The 26689-nt window shown below is 34.5% G+C and overlaps 1 protein-coding gene across 3 annotated transcripts; it reads right to left on the bottom strand.

The window, feature by feature from the left end:
- LOC123558429 (prestin-like) lies at positions 1 to 26689 on the bottom strand. 3 transcript variants are annotated; one of them, XM_053543661.1, is made up of 18 exons: positions 26612 to 26689; positions 16061 to 16370; positions 14444 to 14554; positions 12069 to 12286; positions 11518 to 11682; positions 10925 to 11080; positions 10453 to 10535; positions 9443 to 9590; positions 8561 to 8674; positions 7788 to 7865; positions 6692 to 6787; positions 4667 to 4773; positions 4083 to 4152; positions 3212 to 3403; positions 2686 to 2853; positions 2327 to 2381; positions 1981 to 2117; positions 1 to 503 (listed from the first exon to the last, which is right to left on the bottom strand). In XM_053543661.1, exons 2-18 carry the CDS (start codon positions 16296 to 16298, stop codon positions 489 to 491), a joined length of 2151 nt encoding a protein of 716 aa, XP_053399636.1. In that variant the 5' UTR covers positions 16299 to 16370; positions 26612 to 26689; the 3' UTR covers positions 1 to 488. The 3 variants fall into 3 exon arrangements, with proteins under 3 accessions (XP_053399636.1, XP_053399635.1, XP_053399637.1); XM_053543660.1 differs by lacking the exon at positions 26612 to 26689 and adding an exon at positions 20027 to 20157; XM_053543662.1 differs by lacking the exons at positions 14444 to 14554; positions 16061 to 16370; positions 26612 to 26689 and adding an exon at positions 13381 to 14044.

Consider the following 26689-nt stretch of genomic DNA (forward strand, 5'->3'; position numbering starts at 1 on the left):
TTTAATACATAATAGTTTTATTACACTGTATAACAGCATACATACATTGCAGTCTTGATAAACATTATATACAACAGTGAGTGAACGAACTATTTACACTAAATGTAAAAATATTCATACGTATAACAGAGCCAATCAACTTTAACAGGGTAGTATACGTCACTCAAGAAATGTCAAAAACTTACACAGAAAAGGTTCAGAATTGGTACCGATTGTGTGGAATAATACATAAGTATGGGTTGCACAAGTGCATACACATCGTTTTCAACTTTTGACTAAAACTTTCTGTCCTGATCTTATAATTATCTTTAAATTTGTGTAAATGTTGTTTGCTAATAGAGTTATATGTTTTGATCTTTGTTGTGGAAATAGTCCGTTAAAACACGTCTTCCGAACCTAAAGTAATAATTTTATCACCGGTCATCTAGTAATAGCGTTTGTGTTCATGATAAGAAATCCCAGATCCCAGAATTACATCTGCTTTTAAGTTACATGAAAGAAATCTGAAAGAGAAACAAGTGAACATATTTATAACATAATTACAACAAACAGTTTTGTATGAATAGCAAGTTTGCTTTTCAGTTCTACAATTCGTCGCCTTAATTGTAGATGGATATGAGTAATATGTGAGAAAATCAAAGATTTGGTATGATCGTTATTTTCGCCTCTTCAAGCTCTACACAATAATGATATTTGCATGTAAAATGGTTGGGTTTTTTTACGGTAACTCCAATTCCGCTGTCAAGTAAACGGCATTTCAGTCTTTATGGCGATGGATCCATCATCGTAATCGGCAATTTCCATTTCATTACGTATTTCCGTATTTACCGTATGCGAATACAGCATTCCCGATCTGTATGGAAAGTCATGTGATTGAGCTACGGTAATGGCCGGAGAATACCGAAGTAATAATCGCGGAATACGTAAACGCACGGAAATTGCCGAGTGTCATAATGGGCCCATTACCTTAAGCTTACACTGAAAACTGGCAGCGTGTCACTTACATCATTTCAGAATTTAGGCGACGATTTGCCAAACATGCCAGCACATTTGTTGAGGCCCTAACGCAACAGCTGAGCTTTCTTGACAGTAAACAAATGATGTATATATAGTGAGGGAAAACCGTTCATAAAACTATGACTTTAATAATTTTAAATTTCATTTTGAACCTATTGCTTCAATTTAAAGTTTTACAATAAATCATCACATTAAATCGACCTTTGTAACAGCCATGCAATATAAAACTGCTTCTTTGGTTAAACTAATTTACACGACATAGAACAAAGAAAAATAGTCCACTACTCTAAAAACACAAGGACATGTTGTATGATTTTAAATAAGCAACAAATAAAGATACATGCAGCTTATACAGTGTCAAGGCCAGCTCTACATGGTCAATATATGAACATGAAAACAAAGTCCACGGAAGACATCATGCACTTGTAACGTATCTATAAAAGCATCATAGACGATGACTACAAAACTGGTATTACTACACTAGCTAAACACAGGATGGGGCGGATGAAGTATTAGCTCACGTAAAAACTCCCTTTAGCATCAATCACGTGTCAAGTTCTTCCTCAGTTATAGTTTCAAATGTGATGATTGCTCTCTAAAAATATTAGAATAACCGATTATCACTGAACTTTTTTTTCGAACGCGCAAGGATATGGTCTGATGGAAGTACACTCTGGGAAAGACGCTTCACTCATATACGGCCGTAATTTCATTTTTGTATCGTTTATGCAAATAGTTTCATATTCACTTTTTATCATTCTTTAAATCTGATCCATTAAGCGATTCCTCTGTGACCGTACGAGGAAAAATGTGGGGTCAGTAAGATACACTATGGGGACTCGGATGACGTCTCGCACCCCATTTATCATACAGAACCAACATATTTCCGCGCAGGGTCACAAATAAACCAACTAAGTAAAAAATGTTCCCCTGAGAACTATAATAAAACATGTCTTATCGTACCTTACTTAGTCCATTGTCGTTAATTTCCGGTTTGCTGTCCGTTCTCGCGGTTTCAATGGCGTCGTCTAAAGACACAAATATGATGTCTTTGCGAGTTGGGAGAATTTCTGTTGCCTCAAAAACATTCCAGATATCATCTACAAAATCAAAAACCAGTCATTGTTTTGTTACCTTGTTTTAGAAATGTGTTGAAAAATACAACTTTCTTCATCGTTTTGTAAAACAATGGTGAAACCGTTTTATAAGGTCCAACTGTCATTTAGTTTTGCCGCCTAAGAGAATCTAATTCAGTTACAAAAACAACTATACACAAAGACTTTGAAGGCTTTAATATGTCTTGACTTACCAGAAATATTTGTCAGGTACACTCTCACATGTACATTCTCATAGTCCTGAATAAGCTGAAATAAAAAAGGACTATGATAATAAACATTCTGATCATATACAAGGAAGAAATTGTACCTGCTTGTAGATGCCAAAGTATACAAACTCGATAATCACTTTTCAGCTATTGCTTTAATGTATACACACTTATTTTGTCAAAATTATCTAATACTATTCAGTTCCCAAAATATCTGTTCAATATGTATTAAACATTTGCAAAATGCACTTCGGCTCTTTTTGACACTATAACCATTATCTGTGTAAGGTGTGCAAGTTACAACACAGCAGGCTTAGGACACTAAATTAAAGAACTGTACTTACAGTTTTGATCACTTTGCACCCGACACTGTCGACAAAGGCCACAGAGGAGAAGTCGAAAATGATATGAGTGATGGGGATCTCAAACTCGAACGGATTAATGTCGTAGATCTCGGGGAGCTGGCCATTGGTGGATGCTATACTATCCTGACGCTGCATTTTCACAATGGCCTAAAATGACAGGATATATACGTCTGTAATATTACTTTTTCTAAACATGTCTGGGAGAGGTTTACTGGAAGAAGTAACTGGTGGTAATTGGACGCCTAGCTTGTCCTCTAGGGGTTTTCTAGGCGTCTGGTAATTAATTTGTTTATGATTTAGATACATCTCTGTGCAAGTATTGTATTATTCTCCTATTTTACCAGACAAGGAATATACCATTGGTACGCCAAGTCGTAAAAATAGGCCATTTTATAAGTATGTAAAAAATCAAGGACAAATTTCAGAGACGGGTGACTGTATATATAAATATTTATATGAATGCATGTGCTTCAAAAAAAAACAAATCATTTCAAATGATACATACGCTGTTACTTCCCATGGTGTCAACCGAGGTACTACGGCTCAAACTCTGGGACGCCCTACGGATCTGTTTTCTTAGAACTTCCGGTTTCACGGTTGCTAAGCGATACACTTCACGGACAAAGAGGTCACCGTTGGCAAAGTAAATTGGGTAGTTGTAGCCAATCACTTTTATCTCATTATTCAATTGAGCTGTCTAAAAATATACAGATGAATATGAATTATTTTACATGTAGTAATTAGAACAGTATAAGTACTGTATAGAATAAATGTACCATATGTAATATATGAGCCGTGCCATGGGAAAACCAACATAGTGGGTTTGCGACCAGCATGGATCCAGACCAGCCTGCGCATCCGCGCAGTCTGGTCAGGCTCCATGCTGTTCGCTAACAGTTTCTCCAATTCCAATAGGCTTTAAAAGCGAACAGTATGGAGCCTGACCAGACTGCGCTGCGCAGGCTGGTCTGGATCCATGCTGGTCGCAAACCCACTATGTTGGTTTTCTCATGGCACGGCTCATATGTCCATTGAACTCTGAGAAGGCTACTATTATACTGAAGTTTATATAACCCATAGTACATTTATAATGCATATTATTGCACTGTCTTTCATTATTTATAAAGCATTTGAGCCACGCCATGAGAAAACCAACATAGGGCATTTGCGACCAGCACGGATCCAGACCAGCCTGCGCATTCGCGCAGTCTTGTCAGCACCCATACAGTTTGCTAATGGTTTCTCTAACTGCAATAAGCTTTGAAAGCAAACAGCATGGATCCTGACCAGACTGCATATTGGTCTCAAAGCCACTATGTTGGTTTTCTCATGGCCGGCGCATTTTGTTAATGAGCATTACTGACTAATGATTTTACCTTCAGGTATTTCTTAGGATCTTTGTATACATTTTGTTCAGTAATTTTACCAAGTCTGGTCGGTCTTGCCCTAGAAATGTACAAAAAATGAAACTTCATTTCACTTTATATTCAGCAGAAAAAAAAGATTTTGTTGAGTATAATGTTTTCGGTGACTACGAGTGCTGTCCCGAAATATCGTATCGTATGCTGTCCTATCCTATCGCATCACATCACAACATCACATCATGACATGACGTGACGTGACGTGACATGACACACTTCACATATGACATGACACGTAATAATGTCCAACATTGTAACTGATTTGCTTGCTGCTGGGATACCGTGTGTTATTTTGATATAAAAGTCATTTTCAAGGTTAAACAGTCTTTGTTAACTATATATTTAACACCAGTTGTAGTGAAAATTCTCACAGTTAATGATAATCAACTAAAGGTATCTGACCATTAATAGTGCCCTGGTAGAGGAATGTAGAGACTTGAAATCAAATCTGGAATGTCCGGAACAGCAGTGCGACGCTCGACACCTGCATAACTATATCTTAAAGAACAAAAAACAAAAGAGAATCATGTTATGCTTACATCTGTGTCCTCAGTACAACAGTGAAGAATGAAAACACGAGTCCGATCATCAGCCCGTAATCAACGTGCAGCAACGTGGCACTTAAACACGTGACAACCCATATGTACTGAAAAGACGAAAATAAGAAAACTTGCATGAATTATACTTTAATTGGTAGATCTTTAACAAGACTCCTTCAATTTATGAAATGAAGAATATATGATAAGCGTTTTATAGTACTTAAAATAATTTCATGTTTCTTTTTATTTCTAAGATAAATGGTGCATCTGTTTGGAAAAGGGTCTTAAATAATGGACAGATGACAAACGCAGAATAGCTGGTTGAAAGGCAATATTTAACTACTCTTAAACTTGAATTCGGTGATGGCATTGTCATTTCTAAAATAAATAATTGAAATACACCCTATATTACTTTTCGTAATGGTCATTACATATGTTTTGAATTTCTTTTATTCTTTGCAAAAAGACTATTTACTTCTTTATTAGCACCGAAACGTCGATAAAAATAAACTGTAAAGTTATTGTTAATACTGTGATGGTGTTTAGGTATGAAGGTATTAAATGCATCCGCTGCTATTTTCTATATAAAATTAACAACTTATAACATATTTTTATCAAGATTTCTAGCCTTTCACTTCCTGCGAGACTACCCTTGTCTTGAAGGTCTGTCTTTAGGCAATCAAAATATACCAAAAGAATATGGGGTTGACCATAATGCAGTGAAACCATGGTCACGTGACTGAGACACGTGATGAAAACGTTAATATTGCGTAGGTAGACATCAGGAAATACCTACTTTCACTTTCATTTTACAAGGCAGCTTCCAATCATCTTCTGAAGCATATAACGTAGCTTAAAATCATCTGCGGACATTCCTTTTTACAATCAAGCACAAATAAAGCTTATATCTGGCATGAAAATGGCCTTTACTAGGCGGGAAAATTGCACTATATATTGATATGGACTACATTCGAGTGGACCACGGAGGCATATCCGGCTAATTGCCCCCTTCATGCCTATAAGAAAAACCAAAGTTTTCAAAATCGTTCTGTTGCAGTCAATTATTGTACGTAAGTCAATTGTCAACAATTTTGCCAACTTTCAGTTTGAAAGAATGGCTACTGTTGGAATTATGCCCCATTCAGACAGACAGTCCACACCTGCAAAAAACGTGTCAGGGGCATAGATAATGCCAATTTTTCATTAAATATAGTATCATACGGCCTTACTTATCTTATTTCTATTATTTGTTTGCAAGAAACAGCTAGAAGTACACGAAAAATAATCGATTTCTGTCATTCTTACCTAAAATGGTGACGCTGATGCAAAACTGAGATGTGGGGAAGCACCTTAAAAATCAGAATTTTGCCTACTTTCCGAAAAAATCTCAAATTTGCCCAAAATATGCAAATAATATGCCATGTTTGTCTTAAAATGGTGCTTATTGCTCAATTCTGATCAGAAAATACCAGTTTTACATCGGTTGAAGCAATTTTCACGAAGTGCGAATTTTTCATTTTAGGTATGAAGGTATTAAATGCATCCGCTGCTATTTTCTATATAAAATTAACAACTTATAACATATTTTATCAAGATTTCTAGCCTTTCACTTCCTGCGAGACTACCCTTGTCTTGAAGGTCTGTCTTTAGGCAATCAAAATATACCAAAAGAATATGGGGTTGACCATAATGCAGTGAAACCATGGTCACGTGACTGAGACACGTGATGAAAACGTTAATATTGCGTAGGTAGACATCAGGAAATACCTACTTTCACTTTCATTTTACAAGGCAGCTTCCAATCATCTTCTGAAGCATATAACGTAGCTTAAAATCATCTGCGGACATTCCTTTTTACAATCAAGCACAAATAAAGCATATATCTGGCATGAAAATGGCCTTTACTAGGCGGGAAAATTGCACTATATATTGATATGGACTACATTCGAGTGGACCACGGAGGCATATCCGGCTAATTGCCCCCTTCATGCCTATTTATCTTGTAAGTATTGTTAAATTTCTTACAAAATCGTATTTTGAAGTTCTCCATATCTTTGGCAGCTCCAGAACCTGTAGGATAAGGCTTCGCAATGCCACCACAATGATTGCTGATAACACACACTGAAATATACCACAATTGGTGATAACACACCCTGACATATACAACAAAGCAGATAACTGCTGATAACACGCGGTGACATATACAACAATAAAAGTGTTTGCTGATAACGCACACTGAAATATATACCACAAGATAGGAAATTGGTGATAACACACCCTGACATATACAACAAAGCAGATAACTGCTGATAACACGCGGTGACATATACAACAATAAAAGTGTTTGCTGATAACGCACACTGAAATATACCACAAGATAGGTAATTGGTGATAACACACCCTGACATATACAACAATATAAATAATTGCTGATAACACACATGGAAATATACAACAAAATAGATAATTGCTGATAACACACCCTGAAATATACAACAATATAAATATTTGCTGATAACGCACACTGAAATATACCACAAGATAGGTAATTGCTGAGAGCACACCCTGACATATACAACAAAGTAGATAATTTCTGATAACACAAACGTAAATATACCATAAGATAGATAGTTGGTGATAACACACACTGAAATATACAACAAAGTAAATAAATACTGATAACGCAACCAGACATATACAACGAAGTAGATAATTGCTGATAACACAAACGGAAATATACCATAAGATAGATAGTTGGTGATAACACACGCTGAAATATACAACAAAATAAATCAGAAAATAATATCTCTATCGCTTGACTGGCCGACATACGAAGGGTTATATGTAGTGTATATAGAGCAGATTTTGAAGTTGGCAAGGCGGTACCGTACTGTATTTTATGTGTTCCGCTTGTTTCACTTTGCGTACGCTTTTGTGAGTACATATGCATTTCATGTAATGTAGCATTTGTACTAGCATGTGCGTTGACCTTTGCACTTTTTATACTTATTCTTTTTTATTAATTTTGAGCAAAATATTTACACCGGTGTCTTAATTCATGCAGAACAAGACAACACTGTGGTATATAATAAGTTTATAATTTTGTTGTTTTTATACTTACATTCGGCAGAGATTCAAACAGAGGTCCCAGCCACAATATAACTATCAGTACCATACCAGCCGAGAACAGACTTGCTATCTGAAGTTATAAAGTTTTAACGTTTTAAAATACTCATACTGAAGAATTGGATAAAAATCCATTCTATTATCTTCTCTTGTTTATTAAGATCAACGCTATACACAGTTGTCTCCCTTCCACCGTCTAACTCGATAAACAGATCAATATCGGATATTTTTTAGCGAGGAGCGCAGACGATATGCTTCGGCTATTTCCGCTTAAAAAATCTAAGGAAGGTGCCGAACAAAAGGCGGTCAATGGTTTGATTCTTTTAATCTTTGTTTTATAATACCACTGTATTTCCTACATCTAAAGAATATGAAGATTTATCATACATATTCTTTTCTTTAAAAAAAAAAAGGATATAGCTGGAAGCGCGTGGGCAGTTAAATATATAGAGGATATTTGTTTGTTACAGTGTAAGACTGAACTGTTCTTCACGAGTGAACACCAGATGCTATATTTTCACAGTTTGCATAGCCATGAGTGAAAATGTAAGATATGGTGTTCATGAGTGGAAGATATTTTTATCTTACATTTAAAATGAACAAATTTTCTTTTTATTTCATCCATTTTATACTTTTCAACTTGTGAGTTTATATTTTTGATCTTTTTCACTGTGAAAATACCAAATACTTTCATTTAAATACTTCGATAATTAACTGAAAAACATGTAATAAATCTGAATTTACTTTTTTACAAAAGCATGTACCAACCTGCGACTTGCCACCAGCTGATTCCTGCACGGAGCTCCTTGAAACTGAGGCAGCATATGGATAGCACGAGAAAAATGAGCCAAACACATTGCCAGCCCCATACGCTATCAACTCCTGTAACGATAACTTTCAATGTTACTACACTGATCCATTACAACGTACGTTTCTACATATATTACCAGTGAAAGCCAAATTTTGCAGGGTAAAGGCAGATAATAGTTGACTTTCTATGTTCAAGTCAGTAGCACTCATTGTATGGATATATATTTCATATAGGAATATATGAAATTCATTGATATGAAAATTTAAAGAAAACAAAAAACTTCTCGTTAAATGACAAATTTAGATCCGTTATGTTCATATCCGGAAACAGTTTATTTGTAATTTGCTTTTGATCTTAGGCCTAAAAAATTCTTTGTTTCCGGTAACCTGCTAAAAACTAGGGTAGGTAGGTCGGATTTTATTTTTGGCGGTGGGGCGAGGGGGGGGGGGGGGTTATTAAGTGAGACTTTTCGGAAATTATTTTTGAAATGAATACAAATAAGGGGGTTATGCCTTTAGAACATCAGAAAGTTGATTTCTAACATCACTGACCATGTTTAAAGCTTAAAAACTGCAGTTTTGCAACTTTTTGTTAAAAAGTTGAAAAACAAAGTATTCTCAAAGGTCATAAAACATCTAGGGTCGGGCTAAAAATTTAGGGTAGGTCGGGATATCGGAAACAAACAATTTTTTACGCCTTAATATGTAGTAAATAGGGTATTAACGATTCACTAAACAGTTGTTAGAAATCGGACTTAAAGCGACCCGCCACGCCCTTCAATGCACGAGTGTAATTTATAGTTCAACATCAGATACATTTAATTATGGACACTGTCTAACCTGATTTGCATCAATGGCGTATTTGTTTTTCTTTGCCATCATTGCTGCAAGAGACACGGACTGAGCAAAAGAGATGATAGCGATAATTGGGATGTCTGCGATATATTTGTCTGTACCTTCAAACGATGGCAGCGCTGGTTCCGGAAGTCTGAAAAACACATCTATCCATGTGCGAAAAGTTGGATTTTTTAAAAATTGACGCATAAAGGAAAGCATTATATCTCTCTTATGTCTGCATTTATTTATAACAGCATACTTTGTAATATAAGGATAATCATATAAGTAATACATTTCACAGTTCAAGCTTCGGACGATGTCTTTCACCTAGATCACGGCTTTAAATCACGTGAGATACAGGTGAAAGTACAACACATTATTTCAAGAAAAAATGTCTTATTAAGCTATTCTATATTACTTATTGTTAATAGTACGATAACCTTTCTAGCACATAACGTATCTTATAATTAGTGTAAATCTTGCAGGTCACATTTGAACAAATAATACACACAAGGTCACGAATGACACGACCTTAGAATGGGTGTATAAATTAGTACCAACAATGTCATCTGAAAGATCAAGTTCATCATTTTTAGGTTGGCTTCTTCACTGACATTGTATCTTTGATTAATCAGTAATTAGTGTACTTATAATTATTAATGTACATATTGACCCGAATGTCGTATGACCTCCGGTCACTGTTGACCACATATCATCGTGTTTAATTTATATTTAGTGTTGTTGTTTTTTCTTTTTACATGCGTAATCATTTTTTATCTTCTCTCTGGATCAGTACGCCCGAACCCAGAAACCGCAAAGTAATGCATTCACTGAATCTAGAATCTACGTATAGAATGACGTTACATTGTTTGTTTATTATTTACATTGATGCATTATTTATAGGTCGGCGTAATCTCAAAAATGTATTTACTTATAATAAAAGAAATATAAATCGGGTCGTGTTAGGATATTTGATAACTTTATCATAAAAATACAACGTAGCATCCATTTACCCTGCTGGCACATTGCCGACGACCTTGATATGATAGTTGTCGTGAAAATGGGCAAAGTACGATGTCACTGTTCCTGCCACAACCTGAAATATGAACATTTTTAATTGTATTGTGGCTTGCTTACACCAATATAGGTTGTTTTTCTAGACTATCTTTACAGTTTTTAAATCTTGACAACATATTACTCAATGAGACACACATTGATATCATTTCTCAAGCATATAGTTACTAAGTTGTGGCGATTCTTAACGAACAAGTGTTTAGGAAGGTATACAAAAACCCTTTTTGCAAATAATCTAAATGTAAACCTTAATACTCTAAACACGTAAACGTTGAGGCACTGAAAAAATTGACGTTATTCTGACGCATTGTGCATGAGTCAGTTATGGATAGCCAACCCTGCCATAATGTAAATTCTTAATAACTGTATCAAGCACATGTTTCTAATAATGAAGACATTGAAACAACCTACCACAACAAGTTCTATAGGGACCGGTATTTTCAGCTTAGCCTTGAATCTTTGGTTGATCTGAACTTTGACCAGATACAAAATGACAATACAGATTAGGGAGACGACCAGGGTGGCCACATTCGTGTGTGAGATCCTTTCAAATATGAACTTGTATGTCTGCAATGACGTAAATACAAATCCCCTTCAGTGTTAATAGAGTGAGTTGTTTTTACTTTAAACAAAAAGTTTGAAAATCCGTGTATTAGATGCGCTATCATATGTAATAAATACAGCCGAATACGTGACACTTAGACTTCATTAGAAAAAAATGTTAATTCCGAAATTACTTTAGCATTTGTTTATCATTTCAGAAGCTTCTACTAGCTGCAATTCACTAGTTTTATTGTTATAGTTTTTTTTAATTTATATCCTGCTTTGCCTAATATGTTATTGATATTATGTAAATGACATCGGGTTTTATTTTACAATCCATTTTATGTCTATGCATATTTCGTTATTGATACAACTTGCTTATTAAATCCCTTTAATATTCATTTCGCATTGATTAAAACAGTTTGTTTTCCTATTTAATCGAGAATTTAAATACAAATTACCTTCACAACTTGAAAGAGTCCATCAGTGCGGGGAATTTTTAGACCAAGGATATATTTCACCTGGCTGGTTCCGACATGAACCGCTGTGCCTGTTGTAAAGCCAGCAATCAATGGATCGGACATGTACGTGGTGACAAATCCGAGCCTAAGCACACCCATGATAATCTGACAATATAAAAATGTTGTATTTTTTCCAACTTTCCATCTTAAATTTTGAGAGAAAAAAATCCTTCAATAGAAATAGATTATTTATAAAAGTCCAGTCTATATTCAAAGGCTTAACCTTAGACAGGGCAATCGAGGCGACGGAAATTTGCTTGGACATAGCTAAATTCTACATGAAAATATTAGTGAATACTAGTATTTCAAAAGCTGTACTGTTATGTATGTTATAATCGATGAATGCTGATCGAAGATTATTTGGTATTGTCTTAAACCGGGATAAATATCTTAAACAGCAGTTAAATATTCGTATTTACGATGCCCTCTAATGTGTCAGGCCTATACAATGCTGCTAGATTACTTCGACTGTTGTCGTTAGGTATACAAACCTGTGTAAATCCCACAAGTAAAGATATTGTCATTACAATACCCAGTTTTGTCGCCACCGGCAGATACGGTTCTGAATCCGTGTCTTCAAATGGATCAACGGTACCGTTACTAGTCGAGCTGCTGTTACCGGTCAACAATCCAGCTTTTCCTCCGTTGTCATCGGTATAAAACTTAGCAACTACAGATCCCGTGAGAAGACTAACCACAGCGACAGTTCCTGGAAGAATTAACATTTCGTGATTTTTTAACCACTGTTTTGTGTAATGGAAACATATAAATGACGTCCTTTTTGGTTAAAAACCTAAATTTACATTATCCTAGCGTATCAGTGTTAACAAAATTTTATACCGGCGTTCAAAAATCGGTAATTCCTTACAACGAACTGCGTCACAAAATTGAACGAAAAAGTAGTTCTACCTCCTTCACCAAATTATCCCGCAGTCATACTTAATTCAGAAAACGTATTCAGTTACGTGTGTATCATATAAAATCAATGCGTATTTTATCGCCATTTCTGACAGTAATCGTTAAAGATCGCAATAATACAGCCTTTGTATGCTAAAAAATAAACTTGACGGCTACAGAAATGAACGATTTTATTGCCTTCACGAAATTATATGCTTAGATAATGAAAAACGGTACTGTACATGCAAGAGAGACTACTGCATTCAACTCTTAGAACTAGATTACGTTGATCAAATATCATTTGCTATGAACTGAAAAATTAAATGCTTCTGATTAACTCGCAAAAATGTATTTCTGTACATGTGCAATTCAGACCCATCAAAAGGCTGTAATTCAGGAAATACCATACTAACGTTAAGCGTTAAATCTTCAATAAAGTTATCTAAAAGAGAAAAACAATTAGAAATGATGTAATATTGCAATGGTTTAATTTACACGGGACTCGCGTATACCATTTTCCCTTTCTAACCATTGTAATTTCTCCGCCCCATCAGTTTTTTTAAAGCTTTGATTTTTTACGTCAAAATATGTTTCACCGAATGAACATTAGACGCAATATTTTCATATTTTGTACCCATGGTAATCCTTACCCTAACCTTTAGTCAGTATATTATACATATTATACTCTACATGCGTGCGGACATGCAATAATTTTGCGTATTTTTTGCAGTGCGCTGCGATTGATAATCACTTCCTGTCATGCGCAGAAGACTGATCCAGGTTGTAGTGAACAACATCGGTATGGAATAACTTGATGTTGAAATGTTCTTTAGTCTTTTTTCATGTATAAAAACTGAAGGAAACTGATATATCCTGGATGAACCATTCAAATAATATATGTCATACCATGTGTTCTTATCCTGGTGTACACTTCTCTTCTATCATATATGTAGTACTTTTCCTGTTTCGAAAGTCAACTTTTCATTTTATCTTTGATCCTTATATTCCCGGAAATAACACTGTATTATTCTTGTTTTTGTGTGATTCAGTCAGCGGTAAGATAAAAATAAAGAACGCAAGCAATAGTGCAATTATTTCTTTGTATCCGCTTTCCCACTTTAATATAATTTCATTTACGTCATCAAACCGGATATTAGCTTATTTACGTCGAATTAACAAAATCTAAAATTTAAAAAAAATGGTATGTTTTTTGTGTGTAAGATAACTAACTGAAATATGTCTAAATGTAAATTGTGGTGCATGCTATTCCATAGAAAATTATCTCGAAATATCAATGTGCTTTGTTTTATATGCGTACTATTTTGTGTAATTATGCAAAGGCTGTCCAGATTTTTTTCTCCTTTTATCTGTAGAAATATTTGGCGATTACTTATATGTAGCGAAAACTACTATGAAGGCCAAACTGTGACGTAACTTACCTAAGAAATCATGAATAGCTGTTGATGAAAATTTTTGTGCCATCAAGGCATTTGAGGATGTTTTTCATTAAGTGTATAGTTACTTGTGGAAACAAGCTAGAAGATCAAGTTTTGGTTAATGCATACATATCTATTGAAATATAACTTGAAGAAGTCCAGCTCGTTTGTTCATTTTTACTTTCATATTATTTCAGTTGGACGAACTGTCTGGAGAGTAAACTAAAGGCACGTATTAGGGCTAGACTTGAAGGTGATATGAGCCGCGCAATGAGAAAACCAAAATAGTGCGTTTGCGACCAGCAGAGATCCATGCTGTTCGCTTTCAAAGCCTACTGCAATTTGAGAAACGGTTGTGGACAGCATGGATCCTGATCAGACTGCGCGGATGCGCAGGCTGGTCTGGATCCATGCTGGTCGCAAACGCACTATGTTGGTTTTCTCATGGCGCGGCTCATATGTTAGTGACATACAGAATCTACATGTATCAACTGAAAAAAAGGCATTAAGAGCCAAATTTAGTTTATACTTACCCATGGAAATATGCCTTGACGATCCAAATATGAAGTATATCAGCACGGGGAAGAAAGACATGTAGAGTCCAACAACCGGAGGCATCTCAGCTAACATCGCATAGGCCATACCTAATAATTTTAAGAAGTTATAGATAGTTATTTTTGTGCATTTATGTGTACTTGTATGTACAATTAAACACATGCTGAATGTATAGTCGCTCTTTTTTGACACAAAATACTCTTGTTGTATATTCTTGTCGCGGATATATTAACGATTATTTGACCTTATGATATTAGTCTAACAACCACTTTTTTCTTGTTTTACCTTCAAGGCGAACCTTTGCCGTCTTAACAGACAAATAAATCATTTGAGCAGAATGTAGTTACTGTTTATATTTCAGTTTTGGTTAATTTGATGCGTAAGCATTATTTGAGCCGTGCCATGGGAAAACCAACATAGTGGCTTTGCGACCAGCATGGATCCAGACCAGCCTGCGCATCCGCGCAGTCTGGTCAGGATCCATGCTGTTCGCTAACAGTTTCTCCAATCCCAATAGGCTTTAAAAGCGAACAGCATGGATCCTGACCAGACTGCGCGGATGCAAAGCCACTATGTTGGTTTTCTCATGGCACGGCTCATTTCTGCTTTTCATTTAGTTTATAGGAAAACCTATTTTTAGCTCGACTATTCAAATAATAGGTAAAGCTATTGGACTCATCCATGTGATGGCGTCGGCGTCGGCGTCGGCGTCCCGATTTGTTTAAGTTTTTGTATGTAAGCTGGTATCTCAGTAACCACTTGTGCGACTGGATTGAAACTTCACACACTTATTCATTTTGATAAACTGACTTACACTGCACAGGTTTCATAACTCTGGTTTGCTTTATTTTTTTACAAAATTATGCCCCTTTTTCGACTTGGCAGTTTTTAGTGAAGTTTGTATATGTAAGCTGATATCTCAGTACCCGCTTATGGGAATTTTAAACTTCACACACTGTCACTTAATAAGACATGATGTACATCATACTCATACTTTGATTTTTACAAAATTTGCCCCTTTTTTGACTTTGCATTTTTTGTTAAGTTTTTATTGTAAGCTGTATCTCAGTACCGCTAAGGGAATGGATGAAACTTCACACATTGTTCATGTCAAATCTGACATGCAGTACACAGGTTCCAAAACTCTACTTTGCAAATTTTACAAAATTATGCCCCTTTTTGAGCACTTTTTTGTTTTTGTATGAAAGTTAATCTTAGTACCCAATATTGTTGAATGATTGAATAACTCCCCCACAAGTTCATGTCAAAATCGTGACAGCTAATTACACAGTGTTGCAATAACCCTGTTTTTATAATTTTACAAAATGTATCCCCGTCCTTTTGGTGAAAAATTCATTGCATTCGAACGACTGATTGAAGAGTTCAAACTTGATATCCTCCATATGTAGCTTCATTGTCACTTAATGTTGAAAAGTAGACTATTAGCGTTTATGAGCTTTCGCATTCGTCAGCGTTTAATGTCTGAAAAGTAGACAAACCATATTTAGCATTTCAAAGACAAAGTCTTCGTATTTAAAGCGTTGTCGAATACAGGCCATCGTGTTTACTTTTCTTATGGTAAAGGCATACCGTACCTTGGGGTAGTTGCATTATACCGACAGTCAATCCGCATACCATGTCGGCAATAAAATCCGTCTTCCAGTTGTACTTCTTCATTATCCGAATCATTGGTACAAGTCGACTTAATGTTGATTTTGCACTTTTCTTGTTGCAGACACAGCATGGTTTCCTTCTGGCTTCTTCCTGTTCTAATTTTCGGAACTGTTCGCGGAATTCCGACAATTTTCGGCATTCACAACTATTGGTTGTCATTTTCAACGAAGTCCTTCGAAACAGTCCGATTGGTGAACGGCGGTGTCGTCTTTCTTGTTGGGTTGGTATTGGCTAAAAGAAAAAATTTATTAAAGAACGGGAATATGCATATTAAATGTTGCAGGCCAAATTCAAAGTACTCGTGAATGTGTGTCTTATTGCAAGACACAGTGTAATCTTTGAGAGCCAACCCATCTAAAGACAGATTGATTCCCAATAAATCATAAAAAATAAATACAAAATACAAGTTGATATTCAAAACAAAGTGATATATTCTGAAAGCAAAAGCATGCAGATTTAAGAAAATTGCCACTTCCAGATGTAAATATTCCAACGAATTTAACTTTAAGGGCCCTTATTTCAAATTCATATCATGTGATAAAAGTATCATAAACCTCGACATCAATTACCGTTAAGTTTGCTTTTTTTTGTATAATACCTAATATTTTCAGTTATAAGCGGAATAATAAGAAACAAATATTTCAATGAAATACGCCTGTTGTCAAACAGTCAATCACATTTTAGCAACGTTTTATAACATTTTTCGCTTTTCGGTTGTTCTGTTAGAGATTTATTTTAAGGAACAAAAAGTCTCATTACAAAGTGATACATCTTTATTAAAAATGTATTTATCGATTTCTTAAGAAATAGTTTGTGTATTACGTCCCTTTAATATGAACTACTGATGATTTCGAAATCTGAGCATAACCTTTTACTTCTATATAATTTCTAGTTTTGCCTTTGTATTTGATTGACTTTGGAATATTTAAAAAAATCTTGACCAAAAAAAGCAATGTGTCTATCTTCTTTCTTGCGCAAAGAGAGGTAATAATATTTTGCAATGCATACCTAAACTTCAGCTAGTTATTTATTTGTAAATACATGTTTCTAACAAATATAATACAATAGCTCTTATGTCTTATATTTATAGCGTTCCTTAGGCAAAGTATCGATGGTTGAGCACAACACTGCCGTAACTCTTTCTTTATTTAATAGGAGTTACGGCAGTATTGCGCTCAACCCTCGGTATGTTTATGAAATTAATACTCTATTTTGCATGGTCAGGACAAAAAAACAAATCAAGTTTTTAAAACACCATAAATGAAAATCTAAGTTTAATTAAGATATGACTAAACGAAGGCAGATGTTAAAGTTACCACCAAATTTGTTACTTAGCCAATTTCTGATTAACAAACTTTAAACTTTTATTTAACGGCAAACTTTACCGTTAATAAATTTGTAGCCCAGTTAAACTTAAAGCAAACCAAAATGCGAATTTCCTTTTGATTGAACCTTGCAGCTTGCAAGTGTTCAATTTAAATTAATTCATAGGTTTTGTAATTTATGGTTATTGCATCTATCATACGCAATATTAATACCTAATCGAGAAACATTATGTTTGTCAAGAATGAATTACGGGCTTAAAATTTTATTGTTTAAATTTCGTCATTCTTATAATTAATCTAGATAGAAGTGGAAAATGCATTTTTTTCTAATTAATGAGCTAGGTAATAAAATTTGAATAATCTCGTTTTCTGTAAGATTGTTTTTTGACAAATATGATAAATTCGAGTTATATATAATATTTCATAATAATTTTATGTATCTGTAACGCAGTTTGTTCACTAAGTACGAACGCAGGACAAAATCTGTCATAATTATGTAAAATATCATTTTAACGATTATGATATGATAAGTTTATTATAAATGATATCGTAAACAACATAATTTATCTTAAATATATAAAGTAATATTATATACCTATCTGAAACGCGCTCATTCGATTGGCCGGAAGCGCTGCACACGGGGGTTCGTAAAAAACCAAAAAATGACTGTAAACGAAAATTTTGACTACCCCACAACGCGAATCAATATCAATTTCACCATGTCATATAACATAGTTGATTTATACTATAACTATGACAGACCAATGTTTCTCTAAAATTTACGCTCGACTTGACGCAAACATGACTAAAATGTAAGTCTCATTGCACACATGAAAGACCTTTTCAGAATATGACCCATAAAATAAAGTGACAGTCCTGAAAGTACCGATAGCCAGTGCTTATTGAGTGATATTTCAACCATACACCTGAAGATTCAACTTTTCATTGTGCATAGACCGGTCATGATTTGAACAATGTTTGTAGAGGTCCACTATAGACCATGCTACATGCCAAATATCTAATTTCTGTGCATTGTTGTTCAAGACAAGAAGATTTCTAAATTTCTAAGGTTTTCCCTATACAACTCTATGTAAAACTGAGTTTGTCCCAGGGTGAGGCCAATTTCAACACTAACCCTAAATCCTAATCTTAACCCTAATTATTCTACAATCCGTTCCTGCTTGTTTTTGTTGTTTAAAACAGTAGTCCTCAGTTGCTCACACATTCACACAATAACAAGATTATATAATAATAGATATGGGACTATTTTTTACACGTCCAGAATATTTGTGTGATGCGTTCACATAGATATAGAAGGAAAACGCAAACGACGCGAGTTTGAAACTTGGTAGTTGATTTAGAGCTATAGCCAGTTGCTAAAGCACTGGCTAAAACGCTCCTAAAACACAGTGTCTTTAAAGCCTTTGTGATAAATATTTCCTTCAAGACCATTTTGCAAGAATAGCATTTTATTTACTACAAATCATGGGAAATAATATTGGTCGAAACAATAAGCATTAGACTAGTCTGAAAAATATTCTCTAAAATGAATTTACTGAGGTGGCTTTGGTTGCGAGAAATTTATTTTTCCTGAGTTGTAACACAATATTATATGGGATAATGTTTCAAATCACTACTTTGCATCTTGTAAGAAAGCTTAAGTATATTTTAAACTCGACTGAAAAAAAATGGTGAATACTTTTATGTGATCCTTTATCCGCGCACTCATCAAAATATAAACGTGAAATGTTTAGTTTTTGGTAAGGTTGTGAACTATCAAAAACCACAAGTGTAGTTTAAAAAAAAGTTCAAACAGCAACAACAAAATAATTAAACTGACGTCAGGACAGCTTTTAGCCAAGTAAAAATTTCAAAAACATGGATGTCCTATGATCTGTAAGCACATGTAATCACAAGAATGTACGTATACGAAATTTCATTTTTTGCTCCTATGCTTGATTAACAATGTGGTAATTAAAAAATTAAGAATGTTTAAGTCGGTTTTCAATCTTAAATCAAAAGCGATCACGGATAATTGTTTGAATACTTTAATTTGTCGTGTAGCACAGCAAATTGTTGTCAGGATTACAAAAACAATTTTTGATTATATTTTTTTTGTAAACTTTTGATCACAAAATCTAAAATAGAAAAATGTTTTAAAAATCATCAAACGTGTAGTTGATATACATATATTTATATAGGGTCACAAGTATATATTTTATGATCATTTGATGATTCTTTATTGTCTTCTGTTTTAAATCACTTGCAACTTTCTGATTTTTTTTTCATTAAAACATTTTGCTTTTTTTTTTAAAGAAATATATAATACCTTCTCCTTTTACTTCAATAACGTTACTGTGAATCAAGTGCCTTGTTTCTATAGCGCTAAAAATGACGTAAATTAAACAAAAACAAAAAATACGAAAAGGATGGATAATTATTCTTATATGTCTATAAAGCACCAAAAATGTCTGTCCACAAAACCGAAAAAGTAATCCTTATTTTCTGTGTATCTCTAAAACATTTTCAATGTGTAAATTTGATACAAAATCATGTGTCTACCTTGTTACAATCCAACCGCCGCTAGCTCCCAAACTGATTAGAATAACGAACTACGTGTTCATTTGTAGCAAACGATGAAGCTGTTAAAATGTTCCTAAATGGCAAATGTATCGTCCATCATGTTGAATATTTTTCATGCATTCACGTAAGCAAAACCGCAGGGGGGTGATAAAAAATGTTCTATTTGATCTTAAATGCAATTGACATACATGCGATCTGCAAAAAATAAATAACAATAAAACTGACCATATATTCTATAAATAGTTATGCTCTGACAAGGGTGTAGGCTTTAAGGGTCATTTTTTCTTATCGTGTGAGAAAAGCATGTATATTTTTTTCTGATATCCTATAATCAGCGACAAAAAAATCAGTACGTCCATTTATGACGTAAATTAAACAAATTACCATTGTAAAATAGCCTAAAAATTAAGAAAATAATATTTATCATTAATCATTAAAGATTGTGAAATCCTTGAAATAAACTGTAGTTAATACTTTTTCATGAGCGTGTTTATATTACGTAACGTGAACCGCAAAAATAAGTGATTTTTGTTTTCGTTGTATTGGAAAATCCCTGCTGTCAGTCGTAAACTTAGGGCATTCTGCTTTCATAAAAAAACAACTTAAACATCGACTCTATGCATTTTAATGGCTCACACTATCTTACAGATACTCTTCGGCTCACACTATCTTACAGATAATCTCTACGCGTTTTAATGGCTCATAATATATTGCAGATACCCTTTATGCATTTTAATGGCTCACACTATCATGCTGCGTTTACACTTAGCCACGATGTCCACGATGCCCACGATTTGAGAGAAGCGTGGTGAGCGTGGGGGCTCGTGGAATCGAATCGTGGTGATCTTGAGGGAACTTGGTGGAATCGTGATGATCGTAAGAATCGTGACAAAATTTTTGACAGTCAAAAATTTTGCCACGATTATCCCGATTTATCTTAAATCTTGAGAGAGCGTGATAGAACGTGGAAATAGTTGTAGAGCGTAATGCAGCTTAACAGACCTTAACGTAGCGCATCAGACCTTGATACCCTATCGTATGGGGATCTTGGTGAACTTTGAAACACGATTCTAAGTTCCACTAGATCTGGAGGCATCCTTACATAGTTGACGTTGGAGCCAACATCTTCACGCCTGAGTTCTGTGTTGAAAAGTTGAGAGTATTGTCCCAGTTGGTGCCTTCGGTTTCCACTTAACCATGGTCTCACCCACCTGGTCTTAGGCTTTCTATTTCTTCTTCTCATTTCTCTCTTTTATATCCTGCACTATTCCGTCCCTTGTTGCTGCTGCCGACGAGTAACTATTATAGGCATACACGAAAAATGCAAATTCAGCATTTTTGTTCAGCTCTTTGATGCATAGCTCGTTCCTCTTTGGAATCTCTGGAGAGAATGAGAGGATGACCCATGACTCCTATTTATACTCCAATCGTGCTCAAAACGTGACAATCTTGATCAAATCATGGCCATAAATCGTAGGAGAGCTTAACAAAACTTGATAACGTGAGGGATCTAAACAGAACGTGCCAAAGCGTGATAGCATATTGTGGTAATCGTAAGAGAACTTGAGAGAACGTGATGAAAATCGTGGCAGATCTCGACCAGAATCGTGTTGGTTTCGTAATAAAACGCTGCAGGTAGTAACAAAACGTAGTGAGAGCGTAAGAAAGCGTAGGAAAGCGTAGTAATACAAAATCCGTGCAATAAATCGTGGAGCTCTGAGCTTTTTCTTTAAATCGTAGACATCGTGGATATCGTGGCTAAGTGTAAACGCAGCATTACAGATACTCTTCAGCTCACACTATCTTACGGATAATCTTTACGCATTTTAATGACTCACAATATCTTCCTGATACTCTTTACTCACAATATATTACAGATAAGCAAACGGCATTTTAATGGCTCATAATATCTTACAAATAAGCTCAACGCTTTTAATTGCTAATACATCTTACAGGTGCTCCTTACGCGTTTTAATGGCTTACAACATCTTTCAGATAAGCTTAACGCATATTTATGGCTCACGAATACGCATTTTAATGGCTAACAAAATCCTACAGTCACTCTTTACGCATTTTAATGGCTCACAATATCTTACAGACACTTAACGCATTTTAATAGCTCATTTTAATTGGTCACAAGAATACTGAAAAAAAATAAAGTTTTTTAAAAAAAATATCTCACTATCTTGATTATACAGATTGACAGGAACTTCGCATTTGATCGGTTATGTGTTCTGTGCAATATTTGGAAATCTCAAAATATTCTAATCTGTCAAAATGCTGAGATAAGATTGGAACAGTACAATACATACATTTGATTTTGATTGAAAATGATACGGGTTTTTTTTTAAAAAAAAAAAAAAACACAACACATTATGGACAAAAGATCGGTATTTCTACACACATTTGCAGATTAAGTCAAATTTTCTCTTAATGAAAGTTTATTGAAAGATAACATTTCTTAATTCCATTCATCATACATTTCAAAATCCGATTTCGAAACTAAAAGACAAATAAGCAGTAAAAAAAGGCGGCTTGACTTTCAAAGACACCGATTTTGTCTTGAACTTTACTTTTAGATTTCGAAGTACTCTGTTAATTGAAATATTATAAGATTTTCTCAGTACGATTGTTGTTTGAAAAACTTAGTGAAAGGTTATGTCCCTCCAACGGCATTACAAGGTTTGGAATATTGGGATTTCGAAAACAGCTCACTTGTTTTTGTTTTTTTTTTTAAATTAAATATGTCAGTCATAAGTGGGTTTACAGTAGTTTTACCTATCAGTTTCAGTTGTATAATATCAATATGTCGGAAAGTATGAGTAAAAATAAACAAACTGGTTGTGCTAATTACTAGAGCATACCAATTTCATTTTATTGACCGTCTGACACCAGGCAGCCGCTGACAGATCATTTAAATCATTTAAATGACAAATGTAACAAGGTCAAAGCACATGGATGGCATGTGATTGAAGAAATAGCAAATGACAACACATGTACTATTGGCAATAAAATTGACAAAAAAATGACAATTGTAATCATAAAATAAAAAAATTATATTATCAATATAAGTTGCCTGTGTCGACAGTTATTGGTGTGAAGGAATTTGTAGTTAAAGCTCTATTACACCTACGGCAGAAACAGAATTACGAACAATTAATTGCAGTAAACTCAGCTGCGAGGGTCATTCAATAAGTAGTCAACCATAGTAATACCTATAAATAGGATGTTTATTTAAAAAAATTTGAATGAAAATGTTTTAGCTAATTGCCAACACATTAAGTTTTAGCATCAATTAATGGTAAGGTTATGGACACGTAATGACAATCGGCAATTTCCGTAACGAGCTCGGCATTCTCCGTCATTCTCCGGTTGTTATGACAAGCAATTGTCTGTTATGGTCGCAACGTGCCAAAACAGCATATGAGAATACTTAATCGAACGGGAAATGCCGATTGTGATTACGGGTCAATTACCTTAAGATATTAACAGATATTTATTTAGAAGGTACTATGAAGAATTAATGACAGAAATAGATCCACAAAGTTTTTTTTTTCTCTTCAACGCGTTCATTTAAAAGACAGTAAATTAAAGAATGAAATATGTATTAATTTTCTAAAACATGAAAATTGGACCTTTAAGGACTATCTTTGCTTCTGAGAAATGATTATCATTTTGCGAGCTATCTATTTATCTCTGGGCAAATATTTAAAAAAAAAAAAAATAATAAGCGCACGAACCTATATACTTTGTTTAACCATAATATAAAAGAACTCATACACACGCATACACACACACACACACACACAAAAGTAATTTTACAACTGTGAGAAGTGTCATTAAAATCTTAAAGTATAGTCAAGTTTTGAAAAATCTAAAAATCGTACATTCTATGAAAATGATCCAAATGCGTAGAACCACTTTAAAAACAAAAATTGTATACAACTTTCTGAAGGACCCTCATGCACTTGGATAAAAGTGTAACTGATTATAATATGTAAAAACAACTGTAAATTAGTATGATGTAGCCGCGAAACACATTACAAACGTTTTAAGCTCATTCCATTGATTATTACGGCTCCTGACCAGAACTTATTCAATACCAGTACATCACCGATGCCATCGCATTCATGTTTTTCGTTAAGTGATACATCTGTTTGTTTGTTTGTTTTGGGTTTAGCGCCATTCTTCAACAGTATTTCATTATGTAACGACGGGTAGTCAACCAAACCAGTGTTCCTGGATTCTGTACCAGTACAAACCTGTTCTCCGCAAGTAACTGCCAACGTCCCCACATGAATCAGAGATGGAGGACGAATATTTCAGACACAATGTTGTTGTTTTTTATCAAATTGTCACGAAGAACATAAGCCTCGTGCTGTAATTAAGTGACCGAATGCATATCGTACATATATCATTCAATTCAGAAGCAATAATTGAGCCGCACCATGAGAAAACCGACAAAGTGCATTTGCGAACAGCGTGGATCCAGACCAGCCTGCGCATCCGTGCAGTCTGGTCAGGATCCATACTGTTCGCTAACGGTTTCTCTAATTCATTAAATTGCAATATGGTTTGAAAGCGAACAATATGGATGCGCAGTCTGGTCTGGATCCATGCTGGTCGCAAATGCACTATGTTGGTTTTCTCATGGTGCGGCTCAATTACCTTAAACATGAACATGTAAACTTTATTAATTACATCAAACATGCATTTGCTCTTCGCTATGATTTGTATTTTCACATGTGAATGACAGATTTTAATTAATTCTAATTTAAACAGTTTAAAAGTGTGTGTTTTCCCCTAAAGGTTTATATACATGAAAAAGAAGAATGTTATATTAAGTCATCATAATTAATCACCAGTGAAACTGACCGCGCTGTTTTAAGTTTAAACACTTTATCTAAATGTTTTCGGATCTTACTGTGAAAAAAGAATAGAAGTTTGGACGTGTCATGCACCAACATGCTCTCGCAACGTCCCGCCTTATCTCAGACACTGCCAATACTTAGAATAATTTAGAGACGAAAAAGATTTTTTTAATTCTAATGTGTGGATCTGTTTTTCAGTGATACGACAACATACGACCAGAGTGTTGAGTTTGAGCCCCGGTGCTTCATGGACTAAAATTCCTTATTGGCACTTTAAATCTGATGTCCGACATACATAAAAAACTAGCTTGTGGTCAATTCTAACCTCAGGCAATAGTGTTGGCTACTGATCGATTCTGACCTTGGGCAACGGTTCTGACTATTGCGCTGGAAGTCATTTAAGAAGTGTTTTAGGACATTTCATCAGAAACAAAGTTTCATAATTTATTTTCTTTTGTCAAGTTTTGACATTAGTATTGCACTGATGACCGGTCAATTATACAATCTACGAACCGTTGGTTTATATTATTAATTATGTATTATTGAAGATATAAGCATTATATAAATAATGGTAACACCTAAAATACAAAAAAAAAAAAAAAAAAAAAAAAAAACTACTTAATTTAATTTATAAATGATAAACTAGCACAAGGCTCAATCATTCCTGTATGTAAACTAATAAATTGCAAAACTATTTCTACATGTACGGCTGGGATGCTGTAAATCGTATCATTACATACTCATTTATAAACACCGTTAATTTACAGTGGAACATGAAATGTCAATATTTTTCCATATTGACGTTAAAATTTCATATCGTGCGTGACGTCATTTGAGACGTCAGCATCATGCAAGTCATCACGTTTAAAAGTTCTTTAACGACAATATTTTCAATTTTACTCGGGCTAAATAATACATTTATATCATTTATATAAGTATAGTTTGCGTATATAATAAAAAGGTCGAGAAATATGCATTCGTTCTTTCACGGAATGATATTGCGCTCCTAAAGACGCACAACGCGCAATATTTCCACTGCAGAACGAGTGCATATTTCTCGATACAAATCTAATAACCAATAAATGTTATTTTCATTTGTAAATTGTATGCGTAACCCTTCTCATAAAGTCAAAGCTTCAAAAATTATACCCCGTCCCCGGGATGCATATTTTTTTCTGAAGTTTTGATGTATTGCCATACATCCATGTAAAAAAAGACTGCGATTTGCACTTGTATTGTTACTTTGTAAACTGGTAATCTTAAAGTCTTGACCCTCGCAATACTTCGACCGTACATGTAAAACGAAAAGAAAGCCATAATTCAATAAATATTTTTAGTTTTTACAAATACATTATAGTTCAAATTCTTCATATACTGAATGTCAAATGAAAATGTGAAATAGTAGAAACAGTTAGTATCGTCTCAGTTCCTTACCTGATACATCTTCTGAAGTAATGACACAAACTTCATATCTTTTCCAGTAGTAACCACCCGCGTGTTTCCCTTATTCCATGCACTTGTTTCAAAGCAAATTGAAACTTAATATATTAAGATTATCATTGAATGAATTTCAATATTTTTAACAAAGATAAAGATTCTTTGATCTCTTACAAAGAAGAAATATATCAACTGAAAATGAGATAGAAACAAACTCAATTTTGCAGTGTTTATATCAGTAATTCGCGTCCTTTACCTTAACTCTTGTTTTTTGTAGTCAACCGTCATCAAAACACGTTATTTGGATCCAATTTCAAACCCCATCAGAAATTGT

The sequence above is a fragment of the Mercenaria mercenaria genome, chromosome 5 (genome assembly GCF_021730395.1).
Source record: "Mercenaria mercenaria strain notata chromosome 5, MADL_Memer_1, whole genome shotgun sequence".
Taxonomy (NCBI): Eukaryota; Metazoa; Mollusca; class Bivalvia; order Venerida; family Veneridae; genus Mercenaria; species Mercenaria mercenaria.